The 23,645-nt window shown below is 37.9% G+C and overlaps 3 protein-coding genes and 1 long non-coding RNA gene across 5 annotated transcripts in view; 2 read left to right on the top strand and 2 right to left on the bottom strand.

The window, feature by feature from the left end:
- LOC306984773 (uncharacterized protein) overlaps nt 1-23,645 on the bottom strand; it is a 57,596-nt gene that overhangs the window by 24,991 nt on the left and 8,960 nt on the right. The window lies entirely within an intron of this gene.
- LOC306984753 (uncharacterized protein) lies at nt 1,407-13,503 on the bottom strand. Its single transcript, XM_079586409.1, has 7 exons — nt 13,387-13,503; nt 12,800-12,919; nt 11,898-12,599; nt 9,542-9,661; nt 8,509-9,330; nt 2,445-2,564; nt 1,407-2,297 (listed from the first exon to the last, which is right to left on the bottom strand). Exons 2-7 carry the CDS (start codon nt 12,855-12,857, stop codon nt 1,741-1,743), a joined length of 2,379 nt encoding a protein of 792 aa, XP_079442535.1. The 5' UTR covers nt 12,858-12,919; nt 13,387-13,503; the 3' UTR covers nt 1,407-1,740.
- LOC306984779 lies at nt 14,191-17,476 on the top strand. Of its 2 annotated transcripts, XR_013794614.1 has the most exons (4): nt 14,191-14,515; nt 15,576-15,803; nt 16,626-16,676; nt 16,753-17,476. It is a non-coding gene; the product is annotated as an uncharacterized lncRNA (long non-coding RNA). The 2 variants fall into 2 exon arrangements; XR_013794615.1 differs by having other exon boundaries at nt 14,197-14,515; nt 16,626-17,476.
- LOC306984778 (uncharacterized protein) lies at nt 20,295-23,361 on the top strand. Its single transcript, XM_079586471.1, has 3 exons — nt 20,295-20,672; nt 21,227-21,291; nt 22,796-23,361. The coding sequence occupies exons 1-3, from the start codon at nt 20,579-20,581 to the stop codon at nt 22,943-22,945; spliced, it is 309 nt and encodes a 102-aa protein (XP_079442597.1). The 5' UTR covers nt 20,295-20,578; the 3' UTR covers nt 22,946-23,361.

The raw sequence follows: 23,645 nt of genomic DNA, 5'->3' as shown, positions 1-23,645 counted from the left end.
CCATTACAAAGCTTTCTGAAGACCCTATGGACCTGGAAGCACTCACCCCAAACCACCTTCTTCTGTTGAAAACCAAGCCAATACTACCGCCTGGACTCTTCGTAAAAGAGGACTTATATCAGGGGTGCCCAATCCTGCTCCTGCCGATCACCTGTCCTGCACACTCCAACCCTAATCAAACACACCTGCTTTTAAGTTTCAAATGATCCTGAAGACCTTAATTGGTTGCGATCCTGAAGACCTTAATTGGTTGCGATCCTGAAGACCTTAATTGGTTGCGATCCTGAAGACCTTCATTGGTTGCTTCAGGTGTGTTTGATTAGGGTTGGAGATGAACTGTGCAGGACAGTCGATCAGCAGGAGCAGGATTGGGCACCCCTGACTTACACGTAAGGCGCAGATGGAGACAAGTGCAATATATGGCAGATCTCTTCTGGAAAAGGTGGACACAGGAGTACTTACCTTTAATCCAAGAACGACAGCGGTGGTCAAAAGTAAAAAGGAAGTTTGCTCCAGGTGACACAGTTGTGGTGGTTGACTCCACTGCACCACGAGGCTCCTGGTTAATGGCAGAATACTGGAGACGAAAGCAGATGCACAAGGCCTTGTGCGTATCGTTCGACTTCAGACAAAAAACAATATATTGAAAAGACCAATAACAAAGATATGATACCAGATCCCACCACGTGCCATGTTCTGGAACCTCTGGCCCACTATATACAAACATGTGCATCTAATCACTACCACCCAGTGTCCAAAATACTAATATATATCCAAACAAAATAAAATATTATGCCAACAATAAACATAAATGGCACCTAAATGCTCTTTTAAATGTTCCAGTTGTGAAAAACTCTTTCCACAAAAAAAACAAAAGTAAGGCTTTACACCAGTATGGACATTAAGGTGTCTTCTTAAATCTTCTAGGGAACATAAATGCACCATACGTCATCGCGTCCCTACATCATTGATATCGCAATATGACACTTTTTTTATCATGTAAAAATGTATGTGCGTGGACGGTATGACACTTCTTGATGCCTGATAAAGAAACTGCGGTGGATTTTTTTACATATATTTTGGTTGTATTTACAGACATTTGAGAGGTAGATGCATAGTATTGTGTGGCTGTGCAGATTATGTTCCATGTTATATCAAGATTTTCATACCCAATTCTCTAATTCTCACACTGAAGGAAAACGTGGAAATTTCATGAATATTGATGTGAAATCCACCCACTGGAAAAAATATTACACAACACCAGAAGCAGCAGCTCATTTGCATTTAAAGGGACACACAAAAATAACTGTGATTGCATTGCAATTTTAACATGCTATAAAAATACCCGTGGGGCATTTTGAGCTAAAGCTTCACATTAAAATGAATCTCACCACAGTTCACCTGAAAAACTTTAGAAATATTTTAATGCAAAACAAGTGTTTAAAGTTCAGTAAAGTTGAATCATATCATTATAAATAATCTTACAGCAGTTGAGAAAAGAGAAGGGCAAACTATTACCAGATTCAAACTTCACCACTAATTTAACCCTTATATTTAATCAATCTATTAAAACAATCTGAATGTCAAGTTATTTGTAAGTACAATATTTGTAAATCATTGATGTAAATGTGAACTTTGCTCACTTAGACAAGGCAACTTCGGGCAATGCTTTCTCTCATGATACCGTAGATTAGATGATTCTGCAAAACTCTTTCCACAGTGTGAACACTTGTACGGTTTCTATCCAGTATGAATTCTCTGGTGTCTTATTAAGTGGGTGGATGTAATAAAGCTCTTCCCACAGTCAGAGCACACATAAGGTCTCACACCAGTATGAATACGCTCATGCCCTTTTAAAGTCTGCAGTCGTGAAAAACTCTTGCCACAAAAAGAACAAAAGTGAGGCTTCACACCAGTATGGACGTTAAGGTGTTTTCTTAAGTCTGATTCCACAACAAATGTTTTCTCACACTGATCACAGCTGAACGATCTCACTACAGAGTGACGGCGCAGATGATATTTGAGAGAGCCTTTGGATATGAAATTCTTTCCACACTGAGAGCATGTGAACGGCTTTTCTCCAGTGTGAATTCTCATGTGTACATTCAGGTTTCCTTTATGAATGAAACTCTTTCCACACTGAGAGCAGGTGAAAGATCCTTTGACTCCAGTTTTTCCATCTTGTTTTTGTGTGAAACTCTTTGACGTCTGTGAAATGACTGTGTTTCCATCTTCATTTGTGAAATAATGAGGGTTTTGAAACTGATGTCGTTTGTCTTCATTCACTTCCATTGGGTCTAAAATCAACATGTCAAATTTTCAAAATTCAAATAAAGAATGATAAATGAGAACAACAATAAATATACTAGGTGAGTCACAATTTTTTCAGTTTTCATCTTAATGTTCCTCATCAGTCATTAAAGAGAATGAAGGAAACCACCAACCTATTTGTTCCTCTGTATCTTCATCTTTTATTCTGCAGGGTTCTTCCTTAATCTCCATCTTTACAATAGTATGTCCGTAGTTTCTCCTGGAGTAATTCCTCCTGCTTGCTTCTTCTTCTCCTGTGGGAAGATGGGAATATTCCCAGCATTTAAACTCTCATGAACGGCTGTGGGAGCTTCACTGACTGAAGGAGTGAATTGTGGTCGTTGTTGCTCATTTAGCAGATGATCATCACACTTACAATCACTCTCAGTTATTCAGTGTAAATGTTTTGCTCAAATAGTAATTTAGAAACAAATCAGAAATCATGTCTTTTAAGTTTAAATGAAAAATAAATTGATTAGATAAATAAAAAGGAATAAAAAAAACTATTAAAAATGAATAATAACATATATGTCCGGAATAAAGTTTTGAAATTCTGCTTTTCTCATGTCTATATCTGAGACATAAATCATAACATGTCACTGATAAAATGTATTTTTCACACTGAGCTTAACCCCGGGTTATCGTCAATCTAAACACCGCTTTTAACCCGGTTAAAGTAACGCTTCACGCTTGTATATTTACATGCTTTAGACAGTCACTGCACAGCATATTCTTGTAAAAACCGGAGGAAAAATCCAGAATACGAAGAGTTCCCTTACGAGGGAACTTGCGATGCGTCGATGACGCTTTGGGAACGCTCCTGCGTGATTGCGTCTGAAGCACTTGTGTCAACTAGTCCAATGATGAGAGTGGGCGTCACAGGCGGGTGACGTGACGGCCAGGAAAGGATAAAGGACATCCCGTTTAGAACCGCGCTAGCTTTTGTGCCTCAGCAAGCGCTCTGTGTTACATACTGTCTGTCTTATTTATTGTTGTCTGTTACAAGCATAGATACTATGGCGAACAAAACAACCTTAGATCGTGTGTTCCTCCCTGCCCTCTTTCTTTACGGGTGGGGATACACTAGCCTGGCTCCGCCCTCCTATGTACTTCCGCTCAATTTTCATCTTCCTTCAGAACTACGTCTGTGGTACGGATTGTGGTATATTATTGGGTTTTCTCCAGTCATTTTTTTACCGGTCCGAACAGAGGGAGTGGCTGAGAATAGGATGACGTTGAGGTCGTGCGCTAGTTTGAGTAGTCATACATCACGACCAAACGTTAGCGTTTGGTTATGGCAGATCCAATAGTTTTAAACTTCAACAGAATACCCGCCTTCAAGGAAGTTAACACTTGTCAATGGAGAGAGGCCAGACTCTCAGTACAAATGAAATGTACGAGAGTCTGGTAGAACCAGGTTAGGGATGTATGTGTTGTTTGTTTGGAACGGAGCATGTTCTGTCAGCGCTCGAGGGATCTGACTATCGCTTTACTCGCTCCGTTCCCGCTTGTCACTCTTTGAGGAGGGTGTTCAAGCTCGCGGTCCTCGCAGTATCGGCCCCGTGTTGCAGAGGCAGCACGGAAGCTGGTATTGTGGAGTTCGCAAATTGATCTCGCGAAGGGGTTAGAGACCGGCTCCACCTTTTCTCTTCCTTTTTCCCCGGGGGATCCAGCGCTCTCTCTCTGGGATCGGAAGCCCGTGCCGCGGCTTCTTCCGCCCTGGTTAGAGAGCCCGGTGTTTCAGCAGCCTATCTCTGAGGAGGTAGAGGTGCTGAGCATCGATGCATGTCCACAACCACATCTAGACAGGAGTACGGGGAGCAAACAGCTTTGGATCGTGTGTTCCTCCCTGCCCTCGCTTCATGACGAGTGGACACACACACAATTCATGTGTTGTTTGTTTGGGAGTGGAGCATGCACGGTCAGCTCTAGTAAAAGGGGGCTGACAGTGTTCATTCATAAATTCCAGATGTGTAACATTTGCACTAACAAGAGTTTTAGCTCTGCTCCTGATGGCTTTCTGTGCACTGTTTTCCAGGCTCTACGTTGTCCAGGCTCCTTAATGTTATAAATAAGCTGGTGTGTTCCAAAACAATGACAAAATTCACATTTAGGAGATATAAGCATTCAAAACTTAGTCTCTCACTTCCGCTAAAATTAATCACAGATTTTTATGTCGTCACCGCGGACTTCAGCTTCTCAAGGTCTTTCCAGCAAGATCGTCATACCTTATATCAAAGAGAAACTTGAAAGGGTCATCAGAGTGGATGTTATATGAGACCACTATGAAGTTAACAGAATAAAGTCCCAGAAGTGGGGAAAGGAGACAAGAGTGGATGGAAAAAAAACAAGTTAACAAACCAACTGGAAAGGCTTCCTGAGAGTGGATAAAAACAAAACAGCTCTTTTACTTTCTGCCCAGGAACCTTATAGAAATGTCGACTACCAAACAAGTTTACACATGCGGACCCAATCATCTCACCCACAATAATCAGATCAGACCTTGCACACATGAAGAGGCACAAGGATGCTACTCCATGCGGCAGATGCTGCAAGGAAAGGATTTTAAAAGATTACCTTGTGCACTGTGGACCAATTCAACTTTATTTTGCCATGTATACAGATACTAGGAATTTGGATTGGTCTTCTCCATGCAGGCAACACACAGTAAAACAGAAAAACAAAGAAAACAAGGACAAAAACACAATACAAGGACAAACAGAGACATTATGAGCAATAAGTTAATGTAGATAGTGTTGTGTTAAATAAAAATAAAGTGCAATGAATTCCAGATTTAAGAGTCTTTCAGGAGGGCTATTGCTTGGGGGAAAAAACTGTGGCGGTGGCGGTGGTGTTTTGGCCAAAAAGGCCCTGTACCACTTTCCAGAGGGGAGAAGATTAAACAGACTATTAGCAGGATGAGAGGGGTCGGCCGCAATCTTCACAGCTCTGTTAATGGACCTGGAGCTGTACAGGTCCATGATGGGGGGCAGAGGGCAGCCGATGATCCGCTCTGCTCCCCGGACGACTCTTTGTAGCCTGGGCTTTGTGCAGGCTGACGCAGAGGCAAACCAGACCGTGAGGGAGGATGTTAGCACACTCTCAATGACCACTCTGTAGAATTGTACCATGATGGGGGGACTGAGCAGTAGCCCATTCAGGCGGCGGAGGAAGAACAGGCGCTACTGGCCTTTCTTCACTATTTGGGAGATGTTTTTGTCCCATTTGAGTATGTTGGTGATGGTTGTGCCCAGGAACTTAAAGTGCTCTACCCCAGTCACGGATGAATTGTTAATGACCAGAGGAAGATGAATCAGGGGCTTTTTGCGCAAGTCCACTATCATCTCCACCGTTTTGTTGATATTAAGCTCCAAGTTACTGACTGCACACCAGGACTCCAGGAGACTGACCTCTCTGCGGTAGACTGACTCGTCGTTGTTGGAGATGAGGCCTATTATGGTGGTGTCGTCCGCATATTTGATGCTTTTGACAGAAGGGTCTCCAGAGGTGCAGTCATTGGTGTACAGTGAGAAGAGCAGGGGGGACAGCACACAACCCTGGGGGGCACCGATGTTGACTGTGCGGGGCTGTGAGAGATGTGGGCCCAGCCTGACATACTGAGTCCTGTTGGTGAGAAAGTATGTAATCCATGAGCAGAGGAGGGGTGAATGTTCAGATGGGTCAGTTTGCTGTGGAGGAGGTCGGGGATGATGGTGTTAAAGGAAGAGTTGTAATCCACAAACAGGAGTCTTGCGTATGTGTTCCGATTGTCCAGGTGTTGTAAAATGAAATGTTGATTGCATCGTCAACTGAGCGGTAACAGTTGTGGCTCAAGCCACTGCACATGTGCCACAGAGCTGGACCTTGAGGAGTTGTGGGTGGCATTTTGGACCGGCAAGAACTTCAGATACACATCTGCCCATGAGAAAGCCATGTCTCTGGGTCCTGACAAATTCAAGGCCCTTCCTGTGTTCCATGCCTTCAGTGGTTGTGACACAGTCTCTGCATTTGAAACCAGGGGCAAGAAGACATTATGGGATACCTGGAATGCAGATGACATGGCAACAGAGGCCTTCATGGCTCTGTCAAAGGCTCCAAAAAACATTCCAAAGGAGGTCATTTCCATTGTGGAGCTCTTCACAATTCCCTTTTATGATCGCACCAGCAGCGAACTCAACATCGATCAAGCTTGTCTTGATTTGTTCATAAAGAAAGAAAGGGAGGAATAGAGCACTGAAACACTGCAAAAACATCTTTGAGAAGTTTCAATAGTTAAAAAAACTCCAGACAACATGAGTTCTATCAGAAAGACTTGGGAGAATAAATACTGTAACAATTATAAATTTATTAACAGCCCAGCAAGCAATATTATGATATAAAGTTCTTTGGCGTAGGCCCCATCCGTAGCTCGCAATCCGAGGGAGACGAAGGCAGGGGCGCAGCCGACCCCGTGAGGTATGGGAAGGAACCATCTTGGTAGTGGTGGGGATGATGGAGCTGAACCAAACAATGGCTATAGCTATAGCCTACAGAATAATTAAGAAATTTAGAAAGTCACAAATACTCACACCAGCCAAGCTTATATACATTTTAATAGGGCACAGATACATTTGTAGAGGTTTATTTCAGGCATTGTTGTCAACACTGCGGTAGGCTACTCCTCACCGAATGCCAACAAGGTAAGCTACAAACCAAACTATTTAAATTAAATGTAATGCCTCACAAATTAAATAAAAAAAGATAAAGACATCAAAGAGTAAAAAACTGTATTAGCCAAGGTTATTCGCTCATTGTTTGCTCTGCTGTGTCCACCATGTTTATCTGAATGCCTGAAATCAAACAGGTTAAACAGCCCAGACGATTTATATTACACAAACTATATTGTTTTGAAAATGGGAAATGTTGCAGTTAATGCTTAACATTGAAACTATACCTTTTCGAAATAATCCATTAAACGACTTGAGTTGTGATTTGAGGAGCGAGCACAAATATTTTCAGTTCCATTCGTTTTGTGATTTGTCTCAAGGCCACGCCCACAACAGGGGAAATATCATGAATATTCATGTAAATCCATATAGGAACTGACTATTAAGCCAAGTTCACACTACAGGATTTTAAGCCCGATTAAAGCCCGATTTGCAAATCGTTGAGCTCGCCGACAGGTCGGGTTGTTATCGCGTGCAAATCGCGGGGGATTAGCGGCCGATGAACGCTCGCCAATCTGTTAGTATGAAAGAGCCAACAACGCATCAAAGACGCTCGCAAATGCGTCGCCGAGCCCAGAAAAATATCTAGCATGCTAGATATCCGGAGCTGTCGCACGACTCAACCACATGTGATGTCATGAGCTACAGCCAATCAAAGCAAGGTATGGGTTGAGGTCACCGGGAAAATACGCGGGTTTTTCCCCCCAGAGAAAATCATCGCGCAAACAGTTTGCAGCACTAATTTCTGTCTGACGTCCATATTCAAACAAAGACTCGCGTGTTGTGTACTTGTGTTCTTCTTCGCTGGGTAGTGGCGTGTGTGCTGTATCGCGTCATTTCTGGTTCGTTTTATTGCGTGACTTTTCATGACAAAACGTGGTTTGTAGACAAGATAGAATCGTTGGGTGACAGAGTTGTTGTCAACTCGTGTAGTGAGTTACCTCCTGTTGCGGATCAATCACGTTGTGTTGTGTGGTGTGAACAGCTCAACAACTTGAACACTCCTGATTTCACAGAGAGCAAGTCATGTAGTGTGAACCGCACAGTTCAGCCCCACGTTTTAAAATCCTGTAGTGTGAACTTGCCTTTACACAACACCAGAAGCAGCAGCTCATTTGCATTTAAAGGGACACACAAAAACAACCGTGATTGTATAGTAATTTTAACATGCTATAAAAAATACCTGTGTGGTATTTAAAGCTAAAGCTTCACATAAAAATTAATCTCACCACAGTTCACCTGAAGAACTTTAGAAATAGTTTAATGCAAAACAAGTGTTAGAAGTTCAGTAAAGTTGAATCATATCATTATAAATCATGTTACAGCGGTTGAGAAAAGAGAAGGGCAACACTTGATTAAACTATTACTTGATTCAAACGTCACTACTATTTTAACCCTTAAATTTAGTCACTCTATTAAAACAATCTGAATGTCAAGTTATTTGTAAGGACAATATTTGTAAATCATGGACATGAATGTAAACTTTGCTCACTTAGACGAGACGACTTTGGGCAATGATTTCTCTGATGATACCGTAGATAAGATGATTGGCTGAAACTCTTTCCACAGTGTGAGCACTGGTACGGTTTCTCTCCAGTATGAATTCGCTGGTGTGATTTTAAGTCGCCTGATGTAATGAAGGTCTTCCCACAGTCAGAGCACACATAAGGTCTCACACCAGTATGAACACTCTCATGATCTTTCAGGCTTTTTAAACGAGCGAATATTTTTCCACAGTGTGAACACTTGTACGGTTTCTCTCCAGAATGAACTCTCTGGTGTGATTTTAATTGGCCCGATGTACTAAAGCTCTTCCCACAGTCAGAGCACACATGACGTCTCAGACCAGTATGAATACTCTCATGCTCTTTTAAAGTATGCCGTCGTGAAAAACTCTTGCCACAAAAAGAACAAAAGTGAGACTTCACACCAGTATGGACATTAAGGTGTATTCTTAAGTCTGATTCCATAACAAATGTTTTATCACACTGATCGCAGCTGAATGATCTCACTACAGAGTGACGGCGCAGATGATATTTGAGAGAGCCTTTGGATATGAAACTCTTTCCACACTGAGAGCAAGTGAACGGCTTTTCTCCAGTGTGAATTCTCGTGTGTACATTAAGGTTTCCTTTATGTCCGAAACTCTTTCCACACTGAGAGCAGGTGAAAGATCCTTTGACTCCAGTTTTGTCATCTTGTTTTTGTGTGAAACACTTTGATGTCTGGGAAATGACTGTGTTTCCATCTTCATTTGTGAAAGAATGAGGGTTTTGAAACGGATGTTGTTTGTCCTCATTCACTTCCATCGGGTCTAAAATCAACATATCAAATTTTCAACATTCAAATAAAGAATGAGAAATGAGAACAATAAATATACTAGGTATATTTAATTTGTATTTAATATAATTGTGTATATAATTTGCTTAATTATATACACAATTAAGCAAAAGTTGTGTCCTTTTTTCAGTTTACATCTTAATGTTCCTCATCAGTCATTAAAGAGAATGAAGGAAAACACCAACCTATTTGTTCCTCTGTATCTTCATCTTTTATTCTGCAGGGTTCTTCCTTAATCTCCATCTTTACAATAGTATGTCTGTAGTTTCTCCTGGAGTAATTCCTCCTGCTTGCTTCTTCTTCTCCTGTGGGAAGATGGGAATATTCCCAGCATTTAAACTCTCATGAACGGCTGTGGGAGCTTCACTGACTGAAGGTGTGAATTGTGGTCGTTGTTGCTCATTTAGCAGATGATCATCACACTCACAATCACTCGCAATTATCCAGGTGCAAATGTTTTGCTCAAATAGTCGTTTAGAAATTATTCTACAAACTGAGTTTGTTTCGGGAAAGCAGGACACAATATATGAAACAACTAAGAAAATCATGTCTTTTAAGCTTAAATTAAAACATTTTAAATATAAAAACCAATTAAAAAACGAATAATAACATTAATGTACACATTTAAATCCACAAGCATACATAATGCAAACCAATGACAGAAATAAGTTCAGTTAGAACAGAAAATGACTTATGTTTCAATAGAATGTCAATATTGACATTTAATTGCAACTAGTTTGCATATAGTTCATAATATAACAGTTAGAATTTGAATAAAAAGTTTAATCTAACAATATTACTTAAACTTGGCAACTCCGGGCGACTAAATGTCTATCATTAGCCATTGGCTAATAAATTCTTAGATTTTACACGCCAGTGTGTGTGTTAGAGGCCAAGTACAAGTCTTACATAGATATATTTTCATTTCATTGAAATTTCATATCATATTTGGATATGAAAGTAGGCATCTTTCAGATCCACTGCGAAAAACCAATCCCCTGGACACACCTGTGAGATGATTTGTTTCAATGATAGCATCTTGAACGGCCGTTTCAAGGCGCGATTCAGATGTCTGAGATCGAGGATGGGCTCGAGGCGCCAACCTTCTTTGGAACGAGGAAGTATCGGCTGTAAACCCTGACTCGAGATATTGCTTATTGTTCAATGACTTTTCATGACTTTGCTCATGAAAAAAAAAAAAAAAGAGTACTCTTGACTTAAGCCACTCACAGAGATTTGTTCCTTTATTATTGAAACAAATTCTACATACAATGTAAGTATAGATACATTGAATGACATTTATAAGTGCTTCACCAGACTAAATTAATTTGTACAGAATATCGATGGAGATCATTAGTTTCATTTTCATTTTCAATTTCCAACAATCCTCACCATGCCTCTATAGGCGCTTTTCCACTACACAGTACCAGCTCACCTCGCCTTTGTTTGGTTTTCCACTGTGTAAAAGTTGCACCTGTACCTGCTTCCAGATACTTTTTTTCGTATCACCTCCGGCGAGGTTCTGAGCGGATACTAAAATGAGCGTGAAAACACGGCAGACTGCTGATTGGTCAGAGAGAATCGTCACTATTCACTGCGTCATCATTGCACGCGTATCCTGAATAACCCCGCCATTTTTAAATAGTTTGGCCATAGATTGCGTGATATACCCATTACTAATATTATGTAAAACAGCAAACACTCGATTTCCTCCATTGTCCTGTGTGTGTGGGTAGCGGGTGTGTGTCGCGTAGAAGATTACGTCACGGCAGTTTCCTGCGGCGTCGCTATGACGACCAGGTACTATTGTGGAGGTACTTCACTACATTCGAAAGTCAAATATCGTACTTTTTACTCCACTGCATTTCTGTCAAGGTCCTCGAGTAGAAAGTAGTAATGTCAGGGATGATTTGGGTTGCATTTTGGTTGTAAATGAAAGTCTGGTTGACGTCAGAACTCGACTAATGTTGGTCAACCCGATTTTCAACCACAATACAACTTCTGTCCAACGTTGGAGATTAACGTCAATCTGACACTGGATTCTGACTCCAACCTGATTTTAATTTTCAACGTTGGGTTTGGTCTTCTAAATGCGAATTTTGTCATTGTTTTGGAGCACACTAGCTTATAGATAACATAACATATTCATACTAAAAGCCAAAAAACTGGGAACAGCCATTTGGGTGTCCGAAACCATTGTGGACTTTATTGAGTGCACTTATTCAATCCCACGACTGGAACTGTGTTATAGAAATAATTACGTCACGGCAGTTTCCTGCGGCGTTGCTATGACGACCAGGTACTATTGTGGAGGTACTATCTGCAATGGAAACCGGAGCGAAAAGCGAGCCGAGACGAGGCGAGTTGAGCTGGTACTGGTAATGGAAAAGTGCCATATGTAAATTTGACAGATTTCTCTCTCAGATATTGTAGCTATGTTGCAAGAAATTCATCTGTTGATTTATCACAATATCAAACTATTAACATGAAAGTGATGCCTCTGAACATGAACTTTTGCTTATTTAGGAATCTTCAGGCAACCTTTTTTCTTATGATACTGTAGACTAGACGATTGGGTGAATCTCTTCCCACATGAAGAGCACTGGTACGGCTTCTCTCCAGTGTGAATTCTCTCATGTTCTTTCATGTAATCTGACCGAGCGAAACTCTTTCCACAGTGTGAACACTTGTACGGTTTCTCTCCAGTGTGAACGCTCTGGTGTGTTTGTAAAGCACTGGATGTACTAAAGCTCTTCCCACAGTCAAAGCACACATAAGCTCTCACACCAGTATGAATAGTATCATGATCTTTCAAATACTTCAGTAGTGAAAAACTCTTTCCACAGAAAGTACAAATGTGAGGCTTCACACCAGTATGAACTTTAAGATGTGAATTTAAGCTTGATGAAAAAACAAATGTTTTATCACACTGATCACAGCTGAACGACTTCACTCCAGAGTGAGAGCGCAGATGATCTTCAAGAATACTTCTATAAGTAAAACTCTTTCCACACTGAGAGCATGTGAACGGTTTTTCTCCAGTGTGAATTCTCATGTGTCTGTTAAGTTTTGATTTATCTGTGAAACTCTTTCCACACTCAGAACAGGCGAAAGATCCTTTGACTCCAGTTTTTTCAGAACTTTTCTGTGTGAAATTATTTTCAGTCTGTGAAATATTTCCATTTTCATTTGTGAAATGAGGTCTTCGAAACTCATGTTTCAAAACATTCACATCCATAGGATCTAAAATTAAATTCCCATAATTTAATTAAAGAAGGACAAAATGAAAAAATATAGCAATATAATATGTCAGTATGCAATACCAGTAAATAAATGAAATTAGTTAATTATTATTGCTATTAATTATTATATATAATTAATACATTAAAACGGACATGTAGTCTTCAAGCGTTATATTTAAGAGAATGAAGGAAAACACCAACCTATTTGTTCCTCTGTATCTTCATCTTTTATTCTGCAGGGTTCTTCCTTAATCTCCATCTTTACAATAGTATGTCCGTAGTTTCTCCTGGAGTAATTCCTCCTGCTTGCTTCTTCTTCTCCTGTGGGAAGATGGGAATATTCCCAGCATTTAAACTCTCATGAACGGCTGTGGGAGCTTCACTGACTGAAGGAGTGAATTGTGGTCGTTGTTGCTCATTTAGCAGATGATCATCACACTTACAATCACTCTCAGTTATTCATGGTTTAAACGTTTCAACTTTTTAAAAACAATTCCACTCCTCAAACTTTTTATGTTTCTCTTTCATTAGATATAATTTACATGCATTAAAAACTCTGTTTAACATGTTTCATTTGTTTATTACATAAAATAAAAACACAACTCATAATCTTCACAAATTGTAATGTGAAAAAAAAAAAAAAGTTTAGGTTTCACGAGCAACGAGTAAACATCATCAGTCGGTTCATTTCGATTCATTTCTGAGTGATTCACTAAGTTAAGTAAACTGACTCGTTTAGTTGTTTGGATTTAGATTTCTCTTATTAATGCTAAAATGAATGTACTCACAGTCTGAAAACAGCAGATTTAGAGCAGAATGAACGGCTGTGTTCCACTTTTCATGTTTATGTTCCCTTCCCTCGCTCACTTCTCTTCTTCTCCTGGACTCGGGTGTGTGTCGTTGCTTCGGTTGCTCGAGCGCCTCTACTGGCGGAACACAATTCATATCATATTAAACTATCTAACATTCATAGATTAATGTGCTATCTGTTATTTTGGCTGATATTATACAAACTCTTTTTATCTTACCACATGTGTTTGATTTGGGATAATATAATGATAGAAAATTAAAATATTATTTTAGAAATAAAATGTATTGGTTACACAGATGATTTACCATAATAGAGAATGTTTGGAAAGGCATATATTTAAACTTAAAATAGCCGCCAAAGGAGTATGCAGTTGTTTTTGATGCTGATGATTTGAAACCAAGAAAGTTTTTCTTTTCACGCTGATTCAGGATCAGATCTTTTAGAGCTTAAATCCAACCACACAACAAACTAACTGTGCAGAAAAATTAGCATAAAACAACCTTTACACATGCTGAAAATAACTCAGTAGCATTAGTGAGGTCAACATTGATTTATATTTTTTTATAATCCAATATTGCAATATTAAACAATGAGTAAATTTGATTTTTTTTCCCTTAACTCCAGCCATATCAATAATAGTGGATCATCAGAGACCTTGAGATCTGGATTCATCAGTAACACGTAAAAAAATAAATGTTCCTGTAATGCAAGGAATTTAATGCAAATATTTTGAAAAGAGTTTTTTATTTGCTAATAAAAATGAGTGTCATCATCAGTGGACTCATCGGGTGGTGTCATACATCGGGTAATGTCTTCTTGCTGTGGCCAAACTCAACTGGACATGAAATCAACTGGATCGTCAGTTATTGTAACTTATTAACAAAGACGAGATGAAAAAAAAAAAAAAGAGGTTAAACAAGTTCAGGCACTTTTCCCATTTGCGTCACAGAAGCTGTTCGAAGTATTTACTCAGTCGTTTCCTGGTGGCTTCGGCTGTGATTCAAGTCTGAGGTTTTAGTAGCCGTCTTCTCCAAGGATTTAAACGAAAAAAAAAAGTCTGAAGTAGGAATTATAATAATAATAAATATTTCCAGATCTGGATCTAGGTGAGTGTTTTCTGCATGTCGTTTGTTTGGCATTTCTACATCGCGTTCAGATAACGATAATGCATACCGTAGCTCTGATTTAAAACAACTCTTTAAATGACAAACTCAGACCTTGAGTTGAAAGCAGAAATATTACTTCTTATGTCGCTTTTTTGCTTTGAACTGAAAATGTTTCAAAGATCATTGTGCGTTTTTTTCACTGGAAGCATGAAAATGTGCCTGTTTTTAAGAGTTAACTTAATCAATAATCGCTCATTTGTTAATTATCCCGCAAGTTACTTGGTTTTCCCATTTATTGACTGACTGCTCTCCTGTCCTCATGTTGTGTGTGTGTGTGTGTGTGTGTGTGTGTGTGTGTGTGTGTGTGTGTGTGTGTGTGTGAACATAATGTTTATTGTAGTTCTAGACTAAATGTGAGCATTTACTCATCTCACTTGCACAAAAAAAATATTCAATATTCCTCAAAATGAAATTGCAGAATCACAATACTATGCCAACCTCTAATAACTAAATATGTTAAATAAAACATACATTTTTATGCATTTAATCTCATTTTATTGACAAAAGTACTTGCTTCTGACCTTCGATGATTCAGTTAAATAAGCAAAAATGACTTTAGATAGTACTACTGTACACATTTCCTTCAGCCTGAGGATTATTATTTCACTTTTAGTTTGAAAGAGTCTTTACATTTGGCCAAAAATATAACTTTTGTGTTATAAAAAAACAAGCCCAGCCCAGGTGGGGGAAAAAGTAACGTATCGCATTACTTTTCTAAAAAAGTAACTAAGTAATGCAATTAGTTACTTTTTAAGGGAGTAACGCAATATTGTAATGCATTACTTTTAAAAGTAACTTTCCCCAACACTGCCTATAAATAATGAAGAATGTTAAATATTTTAAAATCCATTATATTCTAGATTTATCTCAGAGGGCCTCAAACTTTTGGCCTGCACTGTATATATCTGATGACTCTGTAATATAGCGTTTGTCCAGTCAGAAATTCATGATTTCTCTTTAATAGTGAAATAATCGGTTATATATTTTGTGTGGTTTGCAGATGTTAAGAAAATAAGAAGATTAAGACTTCATGCCAGTAACACGACAAGAAAACTGAAGTAAATGCCAGAGAGAGAACGAAACGCAGCAGAAGGAAAAGAAAAGATGACAGACGAAGACAAACATGTGCAGAAGGAAAAAACAATTAGCAGAAAAGAAAATGCCTGTGGATTCAAAGAACATCTGATTCTGCAGCAGAAAAACAGTATGGAGACATATCGACCGAAGTGTAAGAAAGTTTGAGAGGAATTTCAGATTTTAACTAGGGCTGTGAAACGATTAATCGCATCCAAACTTTGTGTTTACATAATAAATGTGTGTGTACTGTGTATAATTATTTTATATATATATAAACACACACACATGCTTGACGAAATTGAAGAAATATTTGCATGTATATAGATTTATATATAATTTAATTTATATTATATATATAATATATATAATTTATATATAATATAATTTATATTATATATAAATATTTTATATATAAATAACACATTTTTCTTAAATATATACATGCACGTGTGTGTATTTATATATACAAAATAATTATACACAGTACACACACATTTATTAACACAAACTTTTATCCTGGATGCGATTAATCGCGATTAATCGTTTCACAGCCCTAATTTTAACACAAATATCTGTATATAATGCCTATATACTGTATGATGTGCATGTTTACAATAATAATAACAACATTTGTGCAGTGCAGATATGTATGTATAAAGTAAATGTTGACTGTTGACCCTAAACTTGTTTTTTTAGTCCAATTAAATGCATGGAATGGAATAAAAGTGAAATCCTGGAATGATAAATCAGAATATTATATCAGATATTAAATCAAATGCAACAGGTTTTCTCGAAATGCTCGTTGCTGTTTATAGACTGTGATTCTAAAGAGCAACACGGAGAGATAAGAGAAGAAGAAATGTCATATTAAGATAATTGAACTGTTCTTGCATTGTGACGATCATTCTGATTTCAGTGTGGATTATGATCACGTGACTCACTCAAACCTGAACATCTGTTTGTTTGCTTTCAGTCTCTCTTGATCCAGAAGGACCTGCGGAGAAAAGAGAAATTCAGGGATGAGGTCCGAGATTCACAGCTCATAATCATATCATAAATCTGCACGTGTTTTGATTTCTAACACTGTGTTTTCTCTTCAGAAAGCGGCCGTTTTTCCCTCATCTTCACGTCACTTTCAGTCGGTGAATCAGAATGAGACTGGAATACAAAATAACACAAAATAATATTTTCCTTTGAAAATGCTCCGTTTTTTAAACGTTCATGACTATAAATGTACTGTGTACATATTTCAACAGATTTTGAATATGCAACACAGGCTTATATATTGTGTAATTCTCCTCGTATTTGAACAGGTATAGTTCATGTTGCACAATCTGTCTAGAGATGCAAAATATTTCTCCTTAATCATGTCATTACTTTACTTCCGTTTAGAAGGTATTTTTATCTTCAGAACCTCCAATAACTGGTGTCAAGTGTCGTTCAAGTGCACAATGATCTCATAGTTTAAGATACATGAGCACATAATCAGTCTGGATGATTTGGGTTCTGTTAAACACTTTGTGAAGGTCATGTAAGTGTCAAAGTGTATTTACAATATTGCACTGTTTACACCTGAAAGTGTTCTCGGTCCCAAATGTATTCTTTAATGTCTAAATGACACTGTTTATACATTGCTCAATAAATATTGAATTTATCCAACAGACGTGGCTGCGTAACCTCACTTGTCACAAGTAGAACAGCCCATAATATAAAGCAATCATTTATAAATACATATAATGTAAAGCAATCATTGATAAATACATGTGCTTAGGGCTAGCTGTGAAAGTAATCCACACTTTCTGGTGTTTTTGTAAGTAAATTAGTGAAGATATATGAACACTTTTTGCACTGAGGCTCCTGGAAACTGGTGTAATTCATTTCTTCTGCAGGAGAGAAACAACAACAACAGAACAAAAAACACTTCCATATCTTACAGTAAAATCCATATTTTACTGTTGAAATCTAGTGCTTAAAGTCCAGCTATTAATGTTGTTTATATGTCTGTTGTTTTTAATGTGCTTTAACCCTCATGTGGTGTTCAAAACCCTATAACACCTGTTCTTCCCGGGTCAAAATGACCGGCCTATAAAACATAGCTTATAAATCACTCATTTCAATTAGGACTGGTTTTATATTTATATTTGCATCTGATTTATCATGGGCCTCATTTATCTGAGAGTAGGCATCTCATTTTTTGAGTAATTTTTTATATTTTTGGAAATATTAAATTAATTATGAAGAAAATTGGCACTGTTGATCACACTAGTCTACTTTAATTTTGCATCAGGAAAAAAGTTTTGAAAAACTTTTATTTTGTAAAAAATGGCACATAGTCACATTTGTGGTCTTCCCGGTCAAAAATGACCGGCCAACATAAAATAACTTATAAATCACTCATTATGCTATATTATCACCCAATATTAGATTCAATCTTTTTGTCAACTTGTTCTCTTTCAATTAGGACTGGTTTTATATTTCTATTTGCATCTGATTAATCGTAGGCCTCATTTATCTGAGAGTAGGCATCTATTTTTTTTTAGGAAAAAAAACATTTTTTACTATTTTTGGAAATATTAAATTAAATATGAAGAAAATTGTCATTTAGTAATATGTAATTTTGGTGATCAAAAATGAGTTTTGAGGGATACAATTATTGACTACAGCGGAATAAATAAATAAAAACTGAAATGAATGAAGAAACGCTATGGTCAGCACAATGCAGGTTTCAGACCTTTGCTCATGCCTCATCTCACTCTCTCGACTATTTCTGCACACAATAAAGAAGAATATGTGGATGATTCTGGTTTTACAACAACTAACCAGCACAAAGGTGAATTTCCTCGTCCTTGCCTCTCAAATTACAGCCAACTTGAGCCAAGCGACTTCTATAAAGTATAAGTGTATTTTTACCACCACAGTTAATTGAAAAGTTTTTCTGTGATTGTGTTTGTCACATGTTTTGCTCACTACATTAGCTCATTTTCATTTGTATAATGTCAGACATAACGTGGGAAATAGACATAATAATCAGTCATAAAATAAAGAATAAGATGTGAAGAATGGTGTAGTAGACTGAATACTTGCACTTTGTCACTGCCATTTGACTCAGTATTTTAAGCCCGATCTCATGAAAGTGCGTGTCTAAACGACGAATGTTATTTCTCGTGCCATTTATATGCCAAAAATGGTTTTTGCGTGCATATGATCCGCCGTTTGTACGTGCATACGCAGTTTTGTATGCGATACGCACTTTATAGCGTGCAAGGGTTTTCAGTGCGTAACATATGCACGCAAAAAACAACATGTTTGCCGTAGGCTATAAATGGCACGAGAAATAACATTCATGGTATAGATACGCACTTTCATGAGATCGTGTTGGTATTTATTGATCTAATCTAATCTTGAATGGTGCAAATGTTTTCTTAAACGCACCTTCTCTTAATAACAAGATCCGTCTTTGCATCATCATCTGTCAATAATCTTGAATTCACCTTTGCCATCCATCTCACAAGATCAAAAATAATGGAAGTCTGGATGGGTATATCTGTGGCAATAGCCAACAATACTACATTGTATGGATCAAAAGTATCCATTTTTCTTTTATGCCAAAAATCATGAGGATATTAAGATCATGTTCCATGAAGATATTTAGTAAATGTCCTACCGTAAATATATAAAACATGTATTTCTGTGAGTGAATGCAGCACAATCGTGAACATAAATGCACAACTTTAAAGCAGATTTTTACATTTTTTTTTGCTCCTCAGATTCCAGATTTTCAATGTCTCGACCAAATATTGTCCTATCCTAAGAAACCACACATCAGTGGAGAGATTATTTATTCAGCTTTCATATGAACGAACATTTTCAAAATTGCTCCATACTGGTTTTGCGGCAGGGTCACATATTTCAAGTACTCGACTGGCGTCATCATGTGTTCTGATGTGAACAACAGAAAGGAAAAACAATACTAAATGCAAAAAAATCAAATGCAACTGAAGACAGTAAAATAAATAGAATTAGAACCTTTACAAGAAATGCCAAAACAATCTTTAATTTATGTAATTAAAAGTCATCAATCTGAAAAAAAAATCATATTTTAGTAGCCTAGTGTTTGTCCATTGTATGTTGTTTATTCATTTATAACGTCCTATGTTTTCCTTTTTAATGTTAATCATTTTGCATATTGTTTGGCCTATGCAGGTCATGGTAATATTAATACAGTTGAATTGATATTTAAAGCCGTGTCTTATTCACATTTGTAAAATAAACGTGTTCCCTGCAGGATGCATTAGGCAATCGATGCTGCAATCATGTCAGAACTGAAGCTGTAGCTAAAAATAGCTTCTTTCCACTGTTAGTTCAAGGAAGGTTTTCATATTTAGTCAAGTCACCCGTTTCCTCAATGATTGAGTAAATATAGGCGGAGCCAAAGATGAAGTAGCCTAGGCTATAAGAGCAGCGCAGAGTTCACATGTGCTTTTTATTTTACTATCCCTCTTTCTCTCTTGATGAGTTTGTTCTGTTTTCTCTGAGCTCTTGTTCGGTTCTCGTCTTTCATCAGGTGTAGTAGTTACGGGATTCTCTCTCGCACGCACGCACGCACGCGCACACGCACACACACACACGCACGCACGCACGCACGCGCACACACGCACACACACACGCACGCACGCACGCACACACACACACACACACACAGAGAGAGAGAAAGAGCTAATGTGGATATTTCTGCTCCTCATCGACTCACTTTTACTGTCATCAGAAGCTGAATGAAACAGAAACACGTATTTATGCATTTCGTAAAGCGGAGTTTAAAATATGAAATAGTCGAAGAGAAAGTCACATGACAATAATTGCGCTGGTGGTGTGTGTGAGACGGATCACATCTGGACCCTGCAGAAGAGATAAAGTCTTAAATGAGAGATGGACAGCAGAGAGGACTCAAAAACCAATGAATCGTGGGAGAAACGCGTACCGAAGCTTATTCGCAGAGACAGCATGCAGCAAAAACCAAACAGTGAGTACTTTATCTGCAATTGTGTTTCGTTCTTAAAACGTTTGCCTTATCATTACAGGGAAGACTGGAGCAAGTTGTAAATTTTTATTTCAGTGAATATTCCTCCGGGAGATTTATTTTTTAAACAAAGCTTAAAGCCTGAAGATTACTTAAGATTAAACAGATTTGCAGCACAATGTAACAAAGAAAATATTTTTTACAAAGTACACAGTTCTAACATTTAAAATGCGTGACAACTTGCCCCAATTAAAATGTGACAGCATTTGAATGATGTACACAAACAACCCTTATTAATTGTTGTCTAAATGTGTGTATTTTGCTGTGTTCATTTTAGTTCGGAGGACTGAAATTCACAAGAATTATCCTAATTTAAAACAGTTTAATATAAAACTACAGCGAAAGCATGTTCGTCATTGAGCTTTTAATTCAAAACCATTGAATTTACTGACATTTTTTACTGAAATACAGACAACTAGCCCCGTGTTTCCTATACTTCACATTCTTTTCTTTCCAGAGTTTATAAAGACATAAATCTTGTATTATTATTATTCCAGTGTGTCTGGACGCAGCCGGACCTGAAGAGTTTCCTTCTGCTGAATCAGAGACCGTCACAGAAGAGGTAAGAGATTCACAGATCTCAGAGACAACTGATGTGTGGAACTGAAATCTGAGCAAAATGTGTTTTTGACTTTTAACCGTTAGGAATAACCTAACAACCGCATAACAACACCCTAGCAACCACCCAGAACACATTTGCAACACCAGCAACTAGGGCTGTAAACGATTAATCGTGATTAATCGGATCCAAAATAAAAGTTTGTGTTTACATAATATATGTGTGTGTATTGTGTATAATTATTTAGTATATAAATACACACACATGCCTGTGTATATATTTAAGAAAAATGTGTTATTTATATATAAAAAAGTTCTATTTATATATAATATAAATCATATAAATATATATGCAGTATATAAATGCAAATATTTCTCAAATATATACATGCATGTGTGTGTATTTATATATACAAAATAATTAAAAACAATACACACACATATATTATGTAAACATAAACTTTTATTTTGGATCCGATTAATCGTTTCCAGCCCTACCAGCAACCACCCAGAACACCCTAGCAACCACCCGAATACCCTAGCAAATGCATAGCAACACCCTAGCAACAACCCAGAACACCTTTGCAACACCAGAAACCACCCAGAACACCCTAGCAACCACCCGAACACCCTAGAAAACGCATAGCAACACCCTAGCCACAACACCTTTGAAACACCAGCAACCACCCAGAAAACCCTAGCAACCACCCGAACACCCTAGCAAACGCATAGCAACACCCTAGAAACAACCCATAACACCTTAGCAACACCCTAGCATCTGCATAGCAAGATCCTAGCAATTGAATTCAAGTCGTCACCTTTATTTTTATATCGCTTTATAAAATACAGATCGTTTCAAATCAGCTTTACAGGGATAAAAAAGGAAAATAATGATTCAATGATGCAATCAGAATTCAATTCTGCTGTAAACCAGCTTTAAAAAGACAATATTGATCAGCTGAGGTCAGTTCATTGCCTGAGTTAATCAATTATAAAATAACTTCAATTCAGCCACAAAGCAGCTTTGTAGAAAACAGTGATGTCATTGTCAAGCTCAGTTCAGTTCTCATCCAACAGTGTCAGTGCAGTCAGATCAATAATATTGCTGAATATTATGTGCCTCAAACTAAGCAAGCCACAAGCAAGAGTGGTAAGGAAGCCAATCCATCAGTGACAGAAATTGAGCTAAAAATAAACACACTAGCAACCACCTATAATACCTTAGCAACTACATAGCACCCCCCACAACACCATAGCAGCCAGCTAGAACACACTAGCAACTTCATATAGCAACACCATAGAAATGGCCCAGAAACTCTTAGCAACACCCTAGCAACCACCCTGAACACCCCGGCAACTGCATAGTAACACCCTTCAAAATTCAAGCTTTCAAAATTAATTAAAACTGTCTGTCCTGGCTTTCTCAAGCAAACAAAGTTTGTATTGAAATTGTTTTTGATCTTGTTATAGTGTATTGTTATATTCATCGTTGTCTTTTTTCCCTTTAGGGGATGTACATAGACATACTAATGTACATTCAGGTTGTTTTGAGCTCTTCGGCTCTCATGCAGCAGTCAGTGACGTCACAGTGTGTCTCCATCTGCTGGACAGAGTCCTGTAGCGCAAGAGGACGCTTAAGCCTTGAGTGCTCGTTTTAAACCAATGGCGGCAGCGTATCTTACAGTAAATCCATGAAAAACACTGTACAGTATGACGGTGGTCAGTTTACTGAAATGTGGTATTTTATCTAGACTGACGTCTCTGTCCTTTTGCTTTTCCGTCTTGGAGGATCTATAGCTGGTTGATCTGAACGTGTAGTTCAGTATGAAAACATTTTGCACCTTTTTAACATGTTCTCATCATTTTATGGGTTCTGGGGAAAGTTCTTTACAAAATAATTTGTATATTGCTTTTTATATAAAAAAAATAATAATAACCCTCTGTGAGGTGCATTACACCTAATGGTTTGTGTCTGTCTTCACTTTGTGCTTCTGTGGATTTGTATTATAATAATACATTTGTCATTGAAATGATTATCCCTATGGGACAATAAAGACTATCTCTCTATCTCTTTAAGTCAGGGTATCTTTCCAAGCGATAAGAAAAGGGCCAGGGTAGTCCCCCTTTTTAAGAAAAATAGCAGATCAGCTATATCGAAGGTGTTTGAGCATCTTGTGTATGAGCAGGTGTAAGAATACCTTTCAGACAAAATCTACTGTATGAACTTCAGTCTGGATTTAGAGCAGCATATTCTACTGAAACCTGTCTTATTCATTTATTTGATTATATTCAACAAGACTTTGATGAAGGAAAGTATGTGGGCATGATTCTTCTCGATTTGCAAAAAGCCTTTGATAC

This window comes from Phoxinus phoxinus (genome assembly GCF_949152265.1).
Source record: "Phoxinus phoxinus genome assembly, chromosome: 17".
Taxonomy (NCBI): Eukaryota; Metazoa; Chordata; class Actinopteri; order Cypriniformes; family Leuciscidae; genus Phoxinus; species Phoxinus phoxinus.
The sequence above is the reverse complement of the archived record's forward strand: the minus strand, read 5'-3'. Positions and strand labels throughout refer to the sequence as shown.

What these genes read in the sequence shown, in the direction of transcription:
- LOC306984753 (XM_079586409.1), bottom strand. Translation starts at nt 12,857, where the DNA reads ATGGAGATTAAGGAAGAACCCTGCAGAATAAAAGATGAAGATACAGAG. An exon ending in ACAGTATCATAAGAAAAAAG is followed by an intron (nt 9,662 to 11,897) that starts GTTGCCTGAAGA and finishes ATCTTCCCACAG; the next exon opens with GAGAAGAAGAAGCAAGCAGG. An exon ending in AGATACAGAGGAACAAATAG is followed by an intron (nt 2,298 to 2,444) that starts GTTGGTGGTTTC and finishes TGTTGATTTTAG; the next exon opens with ACCCAATGGAAGTGAATGAA.
- LOC306984778 (XM_079586471.1), top strand. Translation starts at nt 20,579, where the DNA reads ATGGACAGCAGAGAGGACTCAAAAACCAATGAATCGTGGGAGAAACGC. An exon ending in CATGCAGCAAAAACCAAACA is followed by an intron (nt 20,673 to 21,226) that starts GTGAGTACTTTA and finishes TTATTATTCCAG; the next exon opens with TGTGTCTGGACGCAGCCGGA. An exon ending in CAGAGACCGTCACAGAAGAG is followed by an intron (nt 21,292 to 22,795) that starts GTAAGAGATTCA and finishes TTTTCCCTTTAG; the next exon opens with GGGATGTACATAGACATACT.